The sequence below is a fragment of the Rhagoletis pomonella genome, unplaced genomic scaffold (assembly GCF_013731165.1).
Source record: "Rhagoletis pomonella isolate Grant_MI unplaced genomic scaffold, Rhpom_1.0 Rhpom_scaffold_00005, whole genome shotgun sequence".
Classification (NCBI taxonomy): Eukaryota; Metazoa; Arthropoda; class Insecta; order Diptera; family Tephritidae; genus Rhagoletis; species Rhagoletis pomonella.
In genome coordinates this window covers 77,297,886-77,312,731 of record NW_023458559.1, presented here as the reverse complement: position 1 = coordinate 77,312,731, position 14,846 = coordinate 77,297,886, and the positions used below count along the sequence as shown (strand labels likewise).

Sequence of the window (14,846 nt, the reverse complement as noted above, 5' to 3'; positions counted from 1 at the left end):
TGTCATTGATAAAATTAGAGCGAGAGAAAGTTTTTCTTACAAAACCTCATGATTCAATTATTAAAGGTTTTGTAAGTAGCTTTTTTCTAAAATTTGGCACTCCCACCCACAGGGATGGTTTTTGGAAGCAGAAGAAAAAGGGGAAGAATTCAATCACACTTCCTAAAATGGGAGCTAAATTCTATAAAAACGTGTGGATAATAGTGAATGGTGGTATTTTAAAACAAAAACGAATTTGATTTAATTATTTAATTTAAACAAGCTTATTTACATCGAATATAACCCCCTATTGTTATTAAAAATAAATATTTCTATGTTTATACCAAACTTGCGTACGTCAGATGGCGCATAACTCGAGAATGGATGGTCCACTTTCAGCTTTTTTTTTGTTGTATTTGTTTGCCAGTTGATGGACATGAAGAAGCTATTTGTTTGCGGAAAATATGCAATATTTATTAAACAAAAAAACGGCAAATAAAAAAATTTGGAGCTTACGTTTCTTTCGCGGTTATGGCTCGATTGTTTCGAATTCTTTGATGTCGCACTTTTTATGTTCTGGGGAAAATATTCAACACTGGCTTGCACAGCCGCAGTTGGCGATTGGTGCCGGACGAACTCAGAGCACGCAGCTACTGAACGACTGAGATAGGGAACGTGATCTACATCGTCAAATGAGAAGTGGCGTAATGGGGCTTTCGCACGAGTCGATTTTTCAGGCAACTTTTGCGTTCAACTCCCGCCGGGTTGCACGAAAAAAAATTTGAATGACTAAAAATATCAAAATATAAAAAAATATTAAAATATTCGCCATAAAAAGGCGTTTGTATTGTTCAACTTTGCATTCTACTTTCAGCTAATCGCTTTCAATAAAGTTGGTCGCCAGCCAACATTCGCCTCGTGCGTACACCTTTTAAGTGTGCAATTACATCGCGCCATTGACTAAACCGAGCTGTCGTGTGACGATTGGGCCTATGGATGCGGTTTGGCAATGTTATATTGCGTCAAAATCTCATTCGGAGACACCAGGATTGTGTCGTGGAGTACAATACCTAAATACCTTCGTTGGCTCATTGAACGCTTTACTTTACAGCGACTTGGCAGAATCAAGAGGTCTCCACGAATATCGACAAATACATTTCGGCATTTAAGGGAATTTCGTCTCTTAACATTGAATTTCTGTAGTCCAACGATTCTCACCCATTTTGTCTTGTTGGCGCCAGCGAATGCAGAACAAACATTTCTTCAAATTTAAAAAGTAAAAATTTCACTACTAACAATTTAAAAATGTTCTTAAAACTTGCAAAGAAATTTGGAAAAGAAATATCACTGTTTTTGTTTTTAGGAGTAGGGTGGGAGTGTCATTGATAAAATTAGAGCGAGAGAAAGTTTTTCTTACAAAACCTTTCATTATTGAATCATGACAAAACCTTTCATTATTGAATCATGCATTCGACATAATTTTACCAAAGAAGAACGTACATATATTCAAAAATAATTAGCAATAAACAAAAAAATAATTTGAGAATTTCCTGAACTAGTAACATGCTCCGAGGCTTTGTGGAAAATCTATCGTCGCGTTTCTGAGAAATTGCATTCCAAACTTCAGTTGCGACTTCCCAAAACCTGCCAAAAGTAAAATACGACAACCTCTTATCCAGGCTACTGGCAAATTACTGGAGAATACTGCTTCATACGTATATTCGATAATTCGTAATATAAATGTACTAAATTTACATACAAATACATAAACTTTTAGCTATGGATATTGCCATTTTTCGAAAAAGTTTTAAAGCAGATTATAATCGATTTTAGATAAAAGAAGTAAACTAATAAATATACAGATAAATAAATTGCACCACTAACCTTAACTGATCCTCTAAATCTTTAACTTCCTTTTCCAAAGCAATTCGTTTCTCCTTGCAAATCTTAAGTTCAAACTCTAACTGGTACGCACGTTCAGTTTTGGCATCTAATTGTTGCTGTATTAAGAAAATCATTACATACATATATATTTAGTTTCAAGAAAATGTTTAGATACAAGAAATGATCGCATGTAATGCTTTAATGACTTTTCTAATAAACCCAAGAAATATTTTAAGACATTGTTTGAAACTTTGTCTTTCGAGATCAGGTGGATATATCGGAATTTTAATAACATATTTCCCAAAAATCGCAATTAATGTCATCAGTGTTGATGGCGACAATACTATCTGTTTGTAAATATGTATGTGCATACATACCAATATTTTATCTTTCTCATTCTCAAGCGAGACATAAGTTTTTTTCAATGCAGCAACTTCATTGCGCAACTGTGTAGCTTCACGATGTGTGGTCTCACGATTTGTATCCAAATCATTTAAACGCGTATCTGCGGTTTGCAACTGCCGCTCTGCTATGGTAAGCTTACTATGATATTCCTGAAGCGTGCGTTCTCTTTGCTCATTCAAAATTCTAAAAAGCAATAATGAATAAAAAGCAATGAATAATTTTAGGGATTTGTACATATTATCCACCGATTACCCACTTCATCTGATTTTGATTGGTGCGCAGCTTAGAGTTTTCCTCTTGCAATTCAAAAAGCCTTCGCTTCAATTCTTCAATTTCCTCCTTGAGCAATACAATATGTGTTTCACTTGGTACGCGCGCTGAATTCAAATCACGATTTTCACGTTCTAACTGTCGTATGCGCGCATTCAGCTCGCTTAGATGTGCTTGGGACTTTTGAGTATCCATCGCTTGCGCTTGCAGCATGGACACGTGCTTTTCGCGTAGCGTATCACGTTCGCAACGAACACGTTCCAATTCAGCGCGTGCGCAATCACGTTCACGCTCCGCTCGCAAGACCACAGCTTGTACGCAATCATTACTTGAGGCACTATATGTGGACTTAGTAGAGTTATTGGAACGTGCGCTGGCTAGTGGCGCTTGTCTGAAGTCGCAGCGTTCAGTTGGAGCGGTAATTTTAGCCGCATTTGCTGTGGCAACCGTCGGCAGTAGGCGTTCCTGTTGGCGTAGACAAAGCTCAGCGCGCAGCAAACGAAGTTCATCGTCCTTAGATTTTATTTGAGATTGTAGGAAGTCAATTTCCTGATAAATTAAAAAAGGTATTTTGTGAAATGAAAAGTTCAAAATGTAGAGAAATAATTTTAACTACCTTTTCTGAACCGGCCTTACTTATCAGACGCAAGTATTCTTTTTGGAAAAAGTCGCGCTCAGATTTGATTCTAACTTTTTCTTCGTCGATTCGTTGATCTTTTTGTTGCACATTATCTTGAAGCTCTAAATAAATTTAATATATTGAAACAAGTCAAAATATTCAATTACATGCATTTGAAATAACTTAAAATTTGTTACTATTTTCTAACCTTTTTGCATGCCATGTATTTTTCCTTTGAGTTTGATTACTTTCTTCTGCAGGCGCTCATTTTCACTCTTCAATTCCGTATCTAAATTACAAAATTTTAAAACAATTATTCAGGTATATTTTTTCCAGCTACTTACCGCGCTGTGTAAGCTCGTTGATGCGTTCATTTAGGCGTCGTTTGTCTGCATGCAGCGTAGCAACCGCGCTTGTCTCACATGCATTGCCATCTCCCACGCCATCGGTTCTTCTACCTACCTGCGTTCTATTATCGCCAACCCTCTCTTGCCTTGAGCGCAGTTTCTTCAACTCTTTTTGCAACTCTTCCACCTCTTCTTCGCGCTGTGCAATTTCCGTATTTGCTTGTGTTTCCACGGACAGCGCCGCTTCTTTCAATTCATCAAGCTCCCTCTGCAACTGCTTGTTCTGGGTCTCCAACGAAAGTGCTCGTTCCATGGCCTCATGCATTTGTTCCTGGTACTCACGTACTTTATTCAAACTCTGAGATTTCTCTCGCTGCAATAATTCTATATCTTCGGACAAACCACGCACATCTTTGAAACAGCAGTCCTTTGCAAGTGCTGCGGGAGGGCGACCACCAATAAGTAGATCATTCAAGCGACGTATTTCGCGATCACGCGATTCAATCTGGCGAAATGAGAGGGAAAAATATAAATACCATTATCACTACTATAATCAAAAAGCCTCAGTAATTACCTTTCGTTTATAGAACTCCAATTGCTCTGTTAAATCTTTTACTCTATTCTCTAACTTTTCCAACTCAATTTTCAATGCTGCGCTGGGGGCACTACCGACACCATTTAGTGCATGCGAATGTATAGTTTGTGTGTTACATTTAGTGCATCGTAAATTACTAGCATTGTCCATAAGTGGTGGTATACGTTCGCCAGAACGCACTGTGCTAATAAAAGGTTTCTTTACTGCGAAAAGTGTTTTATCTGTAATCAATTTTAAACGTTCGACCGAGCAAAGTAAAAACTACCTTTATCTTTAGCATTTTTCATATTGGGCGCAAGTGATGAGCTTTGCTGTTTTGCTAGCAATGATGCAAGTTGCTGCTGCAGCTGCTGGCAGTGCTCCTCTAGGTGGATTTTATCCGTAACAAGGTTACGGATTTTCTGACTTAATTCTAGCGTGCATTATTAAAAAATTTAGTGTAAAATTTATATGTATGTACAAATATTTGATAATTAAATAGCCTCACCGAAGTTACGCTGTTCATATTCCTCTCGATCCTTTAAACTCTGTTGATGCAGCTGATTGCACTCAGCTAACAGGCGTGAATTGTCACACTTGTATGGTTCAACTCCTAACTCCCAACATGCCTTTTCCTAAACCATACAAAAAGAGTAAAAACTACTACATTTGTACGTACATCAAATGTTTTGCCACGACACAAATTATATATGTTGACCATGACAACAGAATGAGGTCAAACCACATATTGCCGGTTATAGTTGGTTGTGTATTTTATATATACATTTCAATCACAGAGCCTTCCACAAAACATTACCTCTAACAAGTCGACAATTTTTTTCTTGGCATCTCGTAGACTCTCCGTGGATTTGACCAAATCTTCGAAGAGCGCTCCAACCAACGGTATACCAGCCAATGGCAATGTTTGTGTGTAACCCAAAACATCAAGTTTTTGCCGTAAGTTATTAAAAATCCCATCGCTGGCGCTCATCGTAATTAAAAATGTAAAAGCTCCTCACCAATTGGGCAATATGTTTTTTTTTTGAAACAAGCCGCCGAAAATTAAATATTGCGCGCACAGCTGCTAATAAGAAAACTGTGAATAGTTTATAACATTGTGAATAGTCCCAAGGCGAATTTATGGTTTTGTTTCTTTTCTTTTCTAGCAGATAATTATCAGGACGAAGAAGAATGGAAGAATTGAGAGAATTACACTCACAGAGAGCGAATTAAAGAAATAGTAAAAAACGCAAAACTTACAGAAACAGAAGTAAACAGCTGATCGGTGTATTCGACTATTGAAAATATTAGGCGCGAATTTTTGTTTACTCTTTTTGACAGCTGCCACTGGCAATGGGTAATGGCGCAATTTTTATGGTGCTAGCTCATGATTCAATAATACAAGGTTAGATAATTATTGACAGCTGCGGTTTGACACTCCCTTACAAAAGGTTGCATTTACGAAGGACAGAGAAAGGGCAAGAATGCAATCCCTTGTTGCGAAAATGGTAGTAGAAAAGTACGCAAAGTAGGCAATTAGTAGTGAAATTCCTTTTGTAAATTCTAATGTATTTGCACGAAATCTAGCATTTTAAACGAAATGCTGAACGTAATATTGATATATCTACGTGAATTACGTCATTTAGGTGCTATTTAGCTGTATAAAAACTGCAAAATGGCTCAAAATTAAAATAAGACTACTATGAGATTGATGTAAACATCCAATGCTTATGTTTTCATCAGTTAAATATGCTTCATATGCATATACAAATAAACATATTGCACAAAAGCTTATACTTTTATTTCACACCAAAGCTACACTGTTTCCATGTAAATTTGCAAAGAAGCAACACGGTGCCACTGCTAAGGGAGCGGTGCGAGAGAGACAACTGTCAGTTTATCGAACCTTGTATTATTTAATCATGGTGTTAGCTCAATAACGCCGACGCCATCTGTGGTGTCAGCGCACTAACTCAACGCAATAGCGCAGTGTACTAATTTGAACACGGCGCCATCTGAGTGTCACCACAGTACCCATTGTCATACAGTGTCATTCATACACAATACAGTGGTGTCATGTCCATTATTTCTTTAATTTTCGGCGATTGTACCGCCGACCGAATTTAACTGTAAGGAATGTAGTAAATGCAACGATATTCTCATCACTCTTGAGTAAAAGCTTTAAATTTGCCAAGGTACATAAGTTTCTGGCGTTCTCACCACTCAAAAACCAACACAAATACGTGTAATTTTTTAAAGAATTAAGGCGAATTGTGTGTGTCTCATATGCTTCTTGGTGTTAATGGCGCTAGCGCTTTTCATATATTTGTGTTGGCGCGGCAACTCGGGCTATGGTGTTAACGTAATTGCGCCGCGCAGCGCAGTGTTACCCATGCCTAGCTGCCAGTCATAGCTATCGTTTCACTTTGAAGGTACGACCGCACTATGCGACGCGACACGAGATTACACAGTGCGGCAAAAATTTTTTTTGCATGGATTCCATGAACCAACGTCTACAGATCACCTAATCAGCCATCGTTATATTTGTAATCGATTTTCAGAAAAAAAGTTGTAGCGTTTTTGATGTTTTTCGGTTTTGTTTATACCGTCTTCTACCTCTTATTGAATGTGTTTTCTGCGGCGATTTAAATTAAATTTTTGATTTATTACAAATTTATCATATAAAATGAAGTGCTGTGTGATTGGAACAAGTTACGTGATCTTGTATTTTTGGTTCAAGCATGGATTCTTATGGAGCATACCGCACTACGCAGCAGCGGAGCTACGCGACGCGACGCTGCGCGGTAAATTTGACCAACTAGGCGAGAATGCCACGTCGCGTGGTGTCGCGCAGTTCCGGTGCCAGATAGTGCGGTGTACCCAGCGGGACGACATAACAATTCACTTCATACAATATTTTTAATTCGCCGGTATTGCATTTCGAATTGTGAGTGAATATTCAGATACATTTTATTCGAGAAGTACGTTTTATGTAAAGAAACAAAATTTGATTAGAGTTTGCTAAGGAAAATAAGGTTTTGAAACAAATAAATTAAAAATTTTGCAGCGCAGTGCGGTATACCAAAAGCGTCGCGCAGTTCCGCTGCAGTGCCGCGTCGCTTAGTGCGGTCGTAGCTTAAAAAAATTTCATTTGTTTTCTTTCCTTGTGAATGGACAGAACGAAAAAGAAGCGGAAGATGTATTTTTGGTGATACTCTTTTTTGTCCGGCTCTGCTGTTAAAAAAGACGTTTATCTCGTAGTTCACGCCGGATTGTAACTTGACCAAAACTAAATATAAATAATAATAAACATGGCCGATGCAAAACCTGGTCGGTCAGGTACCACTACATCCACATATGCGCTGATACCAAAGCCGGCCAATTTGCAGTGCATGGATCTACAGCAGTATCTACGTACTCGGACACAAGACACACTGGAAAAATTATACAACTACCCAACCATTTGTTTAGCCGTTTACAGAGAACTGCCTGAGATAGCTCGCCAATTTGTAATACGTATACTCTTCGTCGAACAACCAGTACCTCAAGCTGTGGTCGCATCATGGGGCTCTCAGCATTATGCAAAGTGAGTAAATATTCGCCTATTTCGTATCTTTCCATCTTTATTATCCTTTTATTATTCAGAGAACAAGCTGCGTCTACCGCTTGCCTAAGTGAGCTCAACGTTTGGCGTGTTACAGCTATTCCCGGTGGTCTATCAGCCTGGGAGCTTAGTCCAACATTTAAAAAGAATTTAAAAATTGCTTTGTTAGGTGGTGGCAAACCTTGGTCAATGTCTCATACGCTGGAAAAGGATTCGAAACCACGTGATATTGCTTTCCTCGATACATATGCAATGGCCCGTTGGCGTTGTGTACTGCATTACATGGTGGGCACTGGCAGTTCAAGCAAAGGCCAAGACAGTGAAGTTATCAGTCCAGACGCGGTACGTATACTACTTCATGCCAATCTCATGAAGCGTGACGAACGCGATGGTATTACAATTACACGTCAAGGCTTCCAGTTCCTTTTACTTGACACTCAATCGCAAGTGTGGCATTTCATGCTTCAGTACTTGGATACTTGCGAAGAACGTGGCCTTTCGCTGTCTGAGTGTCTTTCAATGCTTTTTCAGCTAAGCTTCTCCACACTAGGACGTGACTACAGCTCGGAGGGTATGAGCCCTAAAATGTTAACATTTCTGCAACATTTACGGGAATTCGGCCTTGTATTTCAACGTAAACGGAAGGAGGGGCGGTTTTACCCGACACGTCTAGCGTTAAACGTAACAAATAAGCATGCAGCAGTACCAGCTGTAATAAGCGAGGAGGACAAGGTTCAGGAGAGTGGTTATATTGTGGTTGAAACCAATTACCGAGTTTATGCATACACCGACTCTCCGCTGCAAGTGGCAGTATTGGGTTTGTTCACCGAATTGTTATATCGTTTTCCAAACTTGGTTGTGGGTGTATTGACCCGCGATTCTGTACGACAAGCGCTACGCGGTGGTATTACGGCGGACCAAATTGTTAGCTACTTGGAACAGTATTCCCATCCGAACATGAAACTGACCGAATCAGCTATTAAATCAAAGTCTCCACTCCCACCAACAGTTGTAGACCAAATTAAGTTGTGGGAACTGGAGCGTAATCGTTTCACCTACACCGAAGGTGTGGTTTACAATCAGTTCCTATCACAGGCTGATTTTGTGACGTTGCGTGATTATGCGCAATCCATAAATGTTCTGGTACACATGAATGAACGAACGCGCACGATGGTTGTCACTAAAAACGGGCATGATGACGTTAAACGATTTTGGAAACGATACTCCAAGAGCGGCGGATAGTTCCCCATTTACGTGAAAGAGGCCGTTGTAGAATGGGTAATTTAAATTTGCATCTTACAATAGATTAAAAATGTCTCTCGCACTGTATGTATGTATATAATCTTTAATAAAAATACGTACATGGGTGCTTAATATTACAAATGCTGCTCTCGCTGGCTTTTGTTTGGCTACTTTTTCTAAAAAAAAAACAAAAAACATTTTGATACACATTATATCGCCAAATATATAATATGCTATTTTAACTACAACAATAAGTGGTTAACACCACACAAAAAAAAAAATAAAGCCAAAAATGGTAACAAACTAAATATTGAGACGGATCTTTACACGTATAAAATTAGTAAACTAAAACCAGGGTTTGAAATTGCTTGACTATTTTCAATGCATTTGCAATGTCTTAGCTATGACTATGAAATATTAATCAGCGAAAGCAAACAGCAAAACCGAAAAAGAGATATGAAATCATTTGCTTTTGCTTAAGTCTGTGTTTATACATGGAAACTTTTGTCGACGCTATTTTTCATATTCCCTTTTGGTGTTGCTCGTTTCCAATCGCCGTGTGTAAATGAGCACATCCTGATGTACCAAAAAGCAATCACAAATTACACAGGATTTTTACTTATATGCAATTGCTACTACCTTATATGGATGCGCCTTGATGAGCACTAAATCGAAGTTTGTTTTTGCTTAGACAGCCAGCCGAAGCAACCAGTTTAGAAAATTTTGCTGTAGCAGTAGTTTTGTGTATTCTCATTTTTTCTTTTGATTTTTTTCTGCTGCGTTACTCTCATTAAGTAGATACATATCTTCATCACTTGATCAACGAAGTACGCTTGCTTCTTCATGCATTAGTCACTTAGGGTCTTGTACGGCCATGTTAAGTCTTCAATGACTTTGGACTCCGTTTATATGGAAGTCGTTCATGACTTTTCGTTGATGGAATCGACTTTGTCAAATGATTTCATGTCCTTTTTTCGCTTTTGCTGATTTACATTTAATTGTCGCAGCTAAGCCATTGCAAACGTATTGAAAATGACGAAGAGCTGCTTACCTCGGCAGCAATTCAAACCCTGACTAAAACACGTGAAAACGTTCGCAACTTCCCCACTGGCCTACCTAGAACATAATCGGTCGCTGAGGCATACAGAGATTATAGTAGCTCTTCTTGTCCCAAAAGTCACCGCCTTTCCAGCCACACCAACCTTTCGCCTGTATTGTTTGCAAATCATCGGCTCCCGTATAATGAGGATCCAATATTAAAAACTTAACCTTCCCGGTCTGCGAACAGTAATCTATTCCGATAATGGTGTGTGCCAACACACCGCCACCGATCATAATTGGCGTACCTTGTGTTTGGAAATGCATAGCCAAATCGGAAGCTAAGGTTGCTACATCGGCACCTGAAGTAACATGCTGTATTCGGGAATCGACATTAAGAAAACCCTGAAGGCACATGCTGACTTCTGTTGAACCTATCCATTGTGATGAACCAACGAAATTCGATGGCTTGTCGCCAATACGTACCAAGTATTGTTGAATCTCTCGATGTGTTGGCACTGGCTTTTCTGTGTATCCTTGCAGTAGAAACCACGAGCAAATCGTCTGCAATGATCGATATGCGCAACCCCATCCTTTATCCTGCATTTGCTCCTGTAGATAGTGATAGTAATAGTAATTGCCCTGTACGAGGTATTGCTTGCCATCGACAATGCCACTTGGACGCAAGCCCACGTGCGTGTTTACCAAAGGTATTACACCCGTAAGGTCATTTCGGAAAATGCAGCGATTGGCACGACGAAAATACGGGCGTATTGCGGGTAAACCGAAGTGGCGGTGCAACTTTTTACGTTTCTCTTGTACATTCGCTTCATCATCAGATACGCCGTCCAAGTAGGAGCATGATAAAAAGTGGCCAAATTCCTGAGAAATATTTCAAGTTTCAAGTATTAGTCAATTACATTTTGAAAATTATTAACCGACTTCAAAAAAAGAAGTTTATCAATTCGACGGAATATTAGTTAACTAACGGTAATCTTTTATTTTTTAATGAGAATTTAAGCCGGTTTTGTTGTTTGCTTAAAAAATACTTGTAGTATATTAACTCACAGGTCATACCTTAGGAAAGAAGTGATAACCAGAGGGTCTAAGTAGCTCAGGTGATTCTGTGGATTCCTCCAACCGCTCAACCATGCTTTGCTCGAACAATCGCAATGACCGACATATGCTCTCGATGAGTATGTCGTAGAGTCGACTAACTTTGGTGCTTTTGCATAGCATGGCCATTGCTTCCACTTCTAACGGCATGCATACCTTGCTTTCTTCACGTTTGACACACATAGCTACCGCCGGTGGTGGCCCTTCGTTGCTTCCCCCTGCTCCATCCACAGCAGTACGCTCACGTGTTTTACAACGCAGTACATTAATGCTAAGTACGTCGTAAGCACAACCCAGTGCTCCGAATACGCTTGCCAATGGTATACTCGTACTTTGCCCTTTCTTTTTGTTACCTTTTTCTACCACTTCATGCTTTTCATCCGCACTACTAATGGCTTTTCTAACTGCATTCACTAAATTACTTATTAGCGCATCATTTTTTAAGCCCTGACCTTGAGCACCAGAACTGGTCAGATAAATCTTAGTAGAGTCTATGCAAAACGCCAAGCTACCGCCTGAGAACATTTTACGCAACAAATGCATTTCTCGTTGCACTGCCTGTGAACAAGATGTATTTAAGTTATATGTATGAAGAATTTATGTAATATGCGTATCTACCTCCACGGTTTGCTGTGTGTAAAAGTCTAGACTGCATTTCAGTCTCGTAAAGCAAAAATCACTATGCAATTCTTCTGCTTCCATCACTTCATAAGGCACCTCCTCCAATTTGCTGTGCATAAAAACATGCGCTCGCAGTCCCACAAGAGTACCTAATTCGCACTGTAATAATATTGGGTTGTCAGTAATATCGACGTCTTTCAAGATCTCAGTTAAGTGCGCCTCTGCATCAGTGCAATCCCCAAATTTCACCAACCCACACAAATCCAATTCTGCTGGAAACTTAAACTGAATTTGTTCATAATTTAGGTGTCCAATGGTTGATTCCACATTGAAACCCATAAGTAGCAACGTGCCTTCGCCATAAAGAACACCAAAAAGGCAACCACTACACTGCTGCTTAATCCGCTCCAGACGCTGTGGGAATTATTGAAAGAAGACTTTAATTGCTTCATTGGGTTAATTTGGCTTCCCAGCCAACCTTAACTATTTACCTTCAATAAAAATGCTGATATTTTAAGTTTAGGCAGCATTTTAAATGTTTATTAGCACTTTCCCCGAAAAAATTAACAAATTACAAAGTAAAAAATGGTATGTGTTGGCAAATTTGGGCCGTAAATTGTTGGGCAGTAAAAAGAATGAAAAGAAAAGAAATGAGAAGGAATCCAAGGCGCATCAATTACAGGTGATAGCCAGTGTTGCCACAAAGCTTCTTAATTATTTACCAAAGCTCTACAAAAAAATTACCAAACTCAGAAAAAATTACCAAATTTTTATGAGCATAAAATTCCAAACAAATACAGCACGTCTGGGATTGTGGCCAGCTTAGATCTATAACAATTCGTAAATATTTTTAAAACATGAAACAAAAAAATCGCTCAGAGATTATGTACAAACATTTAAAAGGTGTTTAACATACAGTTTTTTACCTAGAGTATTTTACTTAGCTTAAAACCAAAACATGAAACCAGAAAATGTATCGTTAAACAATAGATACAATTTACTTTTACAATTTTATAAATGGGTCACATTCGTATTCAATCGCAAAATTGTAATTAGTCCTATGAAGTAACAATTTTCCAAAACCATGATTTGTGGGAATGTGGGGACAGTGATCGAGCCGCCATATTGGGAATTACTTAAATTGCTACATTGCGAACTCATATTAAAAGTTCTGAGTTGTCAAAGCAAATTGTTACATTAAAGAGCCCTTACAATGTTTGCCTCTCTTAAGGTGTAGACACATACATATCTAAGTACATAAGCAAATTTTTTTGTTTTGTGCAATTGTAAGAAGGTTCAAAGTTATAAATTTTTATAAGTAATAAGTTAGTACTAAACTTAAAAGGAAAGACTTGCGTTGAAAAAAATTACCAAACTGAAAATTAAATTAACAAATTACCAAACTCGTTCTAAAAAGAAAAAAAGTTTTGGTAAAAAATTACCAAAGCGGCAACGCTGGTGATAGCCATAGAAGCCATGCTTCTTCTTATGAGCACGCTTTTGCCAAATTATCGCCTGTTTTGCTTTGTTTAAATATCCGCAAATATATACCCTACAAACAAATGCTCCCAAATCTTTAAGAGTATCGCAAATATGTTACGATTCTTTTAGGAATCCTTAAAGAAAAACAAATGAAGCGGTTGACAAGAAATGGTAAAGAAACTTCTGTACATCTTAAAGAAAATTCTTAAAAAAATTTTGAAACCTTTCAGTATTCTATGAAATCCTGGTATGTAGGGTATACATATACATACGAATAGGAATAGATAAAGATGTTGATGACACAAGGAGTTCATACCAACGGTAAATATTGTTTTTGTACGATTGCTACAACCTGTAGTTATTGAATCATGGAAGGAATTAGAAATGTTCGATATTTTAGAAAGTATCGATATCATGAAACGATTTATGCAAATTTGCGATACTCTTAAAGATTTCGGGAGCATTTGTTTGTAGGGTATATATTTACGTATATGTATGTGTAAATATATGCGGATATTTAAACTGTAGTTGCGTTCCAGATGCTTTACGATATTCACAAAATTCACGATTTGCAGGAACAGCTGTTTTCTCCATTAATAAACCTTATGGGAGGTGGTCACCTGGAACGACTTCCTGTAAAAACCTGCAAATCGTGAAGCATCTGGAACGCAACTTGTAATTGATGCGCCTTGCATTATACCCTATCATGCGATGGAGCTTCATATCTGACGCAAATTTATAATATTTTTACATCAATATGAATACCTTTAAATTGTTTTTCGTTAATCATGAAAGTGTTCATCAATTGCAACATAATTATAAGAAATTCTTGAACATTTGTGAAAATAATTAGTTTTTTAGTCTGTTCCTTTGAACTTCGGACTAAAACCTGTGCAACTGTCAAACTACAATTTTACTCTCAAATGAGAGTAAAAGCAGAACAGATGCAGAAGTGCATAGGAACGCAAAAAGCACTATTTCCTGTAAAAACTTGAGTCGGTTTGTTTACATGTCATTTGTATAACACTGATTTAGCTGAAATATCACTAAATAATTATTAAAATCTATACATATTCAAACATTTCGTTGTTTACTTCCATTTTTTTACAAATATAAGGTACTTGCTTTCACCGCTGTTAGTTTTTGCTTGCACATGCAAATCAGCTGATCGTTTGACACTTTTCATGAACTTACAGGAAAAGAAACTCCGGACTAAATCCTGTAACTTCTGACTAGGAACAGTTGCTCAGTTACTCTCTCAAATGTGTTCCCACTTACAGGTTTTATGTCAATAGGAACGACTTCCTGTAAGTTCTGACTAAATCCTGTAAACCGGACTGCTATTGGAACAGACTATTTGAGAGACTTTTGGAAAGCAACTCTGTATATTTTAACAGCTGACAGCTCTGTGCTTTGTCTTGTTTTTCTGACTCACGATTTGCAGAATTTCTTCTAATTAACATTTAAGTGAAATTTTTAGTTCAATAAACAAAACAAGAATTTACTTATTATATTAAAAAACAACATATACTGATAAGAATACTTTTATTTCGAGGAAAGTGCCAGTTTATCCAATTGGGTTTTCCCCAGGCGTTGGTAATACGCATCGATTTTAATATAAAATGCTTCTGCTGCTATTGAATTGATCTAATCGTGTACAAAAGA

General features: G+C 38.0%; 5 protein-coding genes across 8 annotated transcripts in view; 3 read left to right on the top strand and 2 right to left on the bottom strand.

The window, feature by feature from the left end:
* LOC118739626 (centrosomal protein of 135 kDa) overlaps positions 1-5,174 on the bottom strand; it is an 86,730-nt gene extending 81,556 nt beyond the window's left edge. Inside the window, exons 1-10 of one of the 2 annotated variants that reach the window (XM_036471059.1) lie at positions 4,896-5,174; positions 4,587-4,713; positions 4,365-4,511; positions 4,079-4,302; positions 3,502-4,009; positions 3,366-3,446; positions 3,155-3,279; positions 2,525-3,087; positions 2,241-2,451; positions 1,864-1,979 (exon numbers count right to left, since the gene is read on the bottom strand). In XM_036471059.1, coding sequence (XP_036326952.1) covers positions 1,864-1,979; positions 2,241-2,451; positions 2,525-3,087; positions 3,155-3,279; positions 3,366-3,446; positions 3,502-4,009; positions 4,079-4,302; positions 4,365-4,511; positions 4,587-4,713; positions 4,896-5,069 — 2,276 coding nt within the window. In that variant the 5' untranslated portion in view covers positions 5,070-5,174. The remainder of the gene's footprint in view (positions 1-1,863; positions 1,980-2,240; positions 2,452-2,524; positions 3,088-3,154; positions 3,280-3,365; positions 3,447-3,501; positions 4,010-4,078; positions 4,303-4,364; positions 4,512-4,586; positions 4,714-4,895) is intronic. The other variant, XM_036471058.1, reaches the window with a different exon arrangement.
* The window catches only part of LOC118739632, a 59,572-nt gene that overhangs the window by 21,601 nt on the left and 23,125 nt on the right, over positions 1-14,846 (top strand). The window lies entirely within an intron of this gene.
* LOC118739634 (general transcription factor IIH subunit 4-like) lies at positions 7,248-9,065 on the top strand. The gene is made up of 2 exons (XM_036471071.1): positions 7,248-7,664; positions 7,724-9,065. The coding sequence occupies exons 1-2, from the start codon at positions 7,390-7,392 to the stop codon at positions 8,922-8,924; spliced, it is 1,476 nt and encodes a 491-aa protein (XP_036326964.1). The 5' UTR covers positions 7,248-7,389; the 3' UTR covers positions 8,925-9,065.
* LOC118739629 (probable Ufm1-specific protease 2) lies at positions 9,005-12,353 on the bottom strand. The gene is made up of 4 exons (XM_036471063.1): positions 12,191-12,353; positions 11,697-12,113; positions 11,040-11,636; positions 9,005-10,844 (listed from the first exon to the last, which is right to left on the bottom strand). The coding sequence occupies exons 1-4, from the start codon at positions 12,227-12,229 to the stop codon at positions 10,041-10,043; spliced, it is 1,857 nt and encodes a 618-aa protein (XP_036326956.1). The 5' UTR covers positions 12,230-12,353; the 3' UTR covers positions 9,005-10,040.
* LOC118739630 (T-cell immunomodulatory protein) overlaps positions 14,590-14,846 on the top strand; it is a 28,413-nt gene continuing 28,156 nt past the window's right edge. Inside the window, exon 1 of one of the 2 annotated variants that reach the window (XM_036471066.1) lies at positions 14,590-14,803. The gene's annotated coding sequence lies outside the window, so the exon portion shown is untranslated. Of the gene's footprint in view, positions 14,829-14,846 lie in introns of both variants that reach the window. The other variant, XM_036471064.1, reaches the window with a different exon arrangement.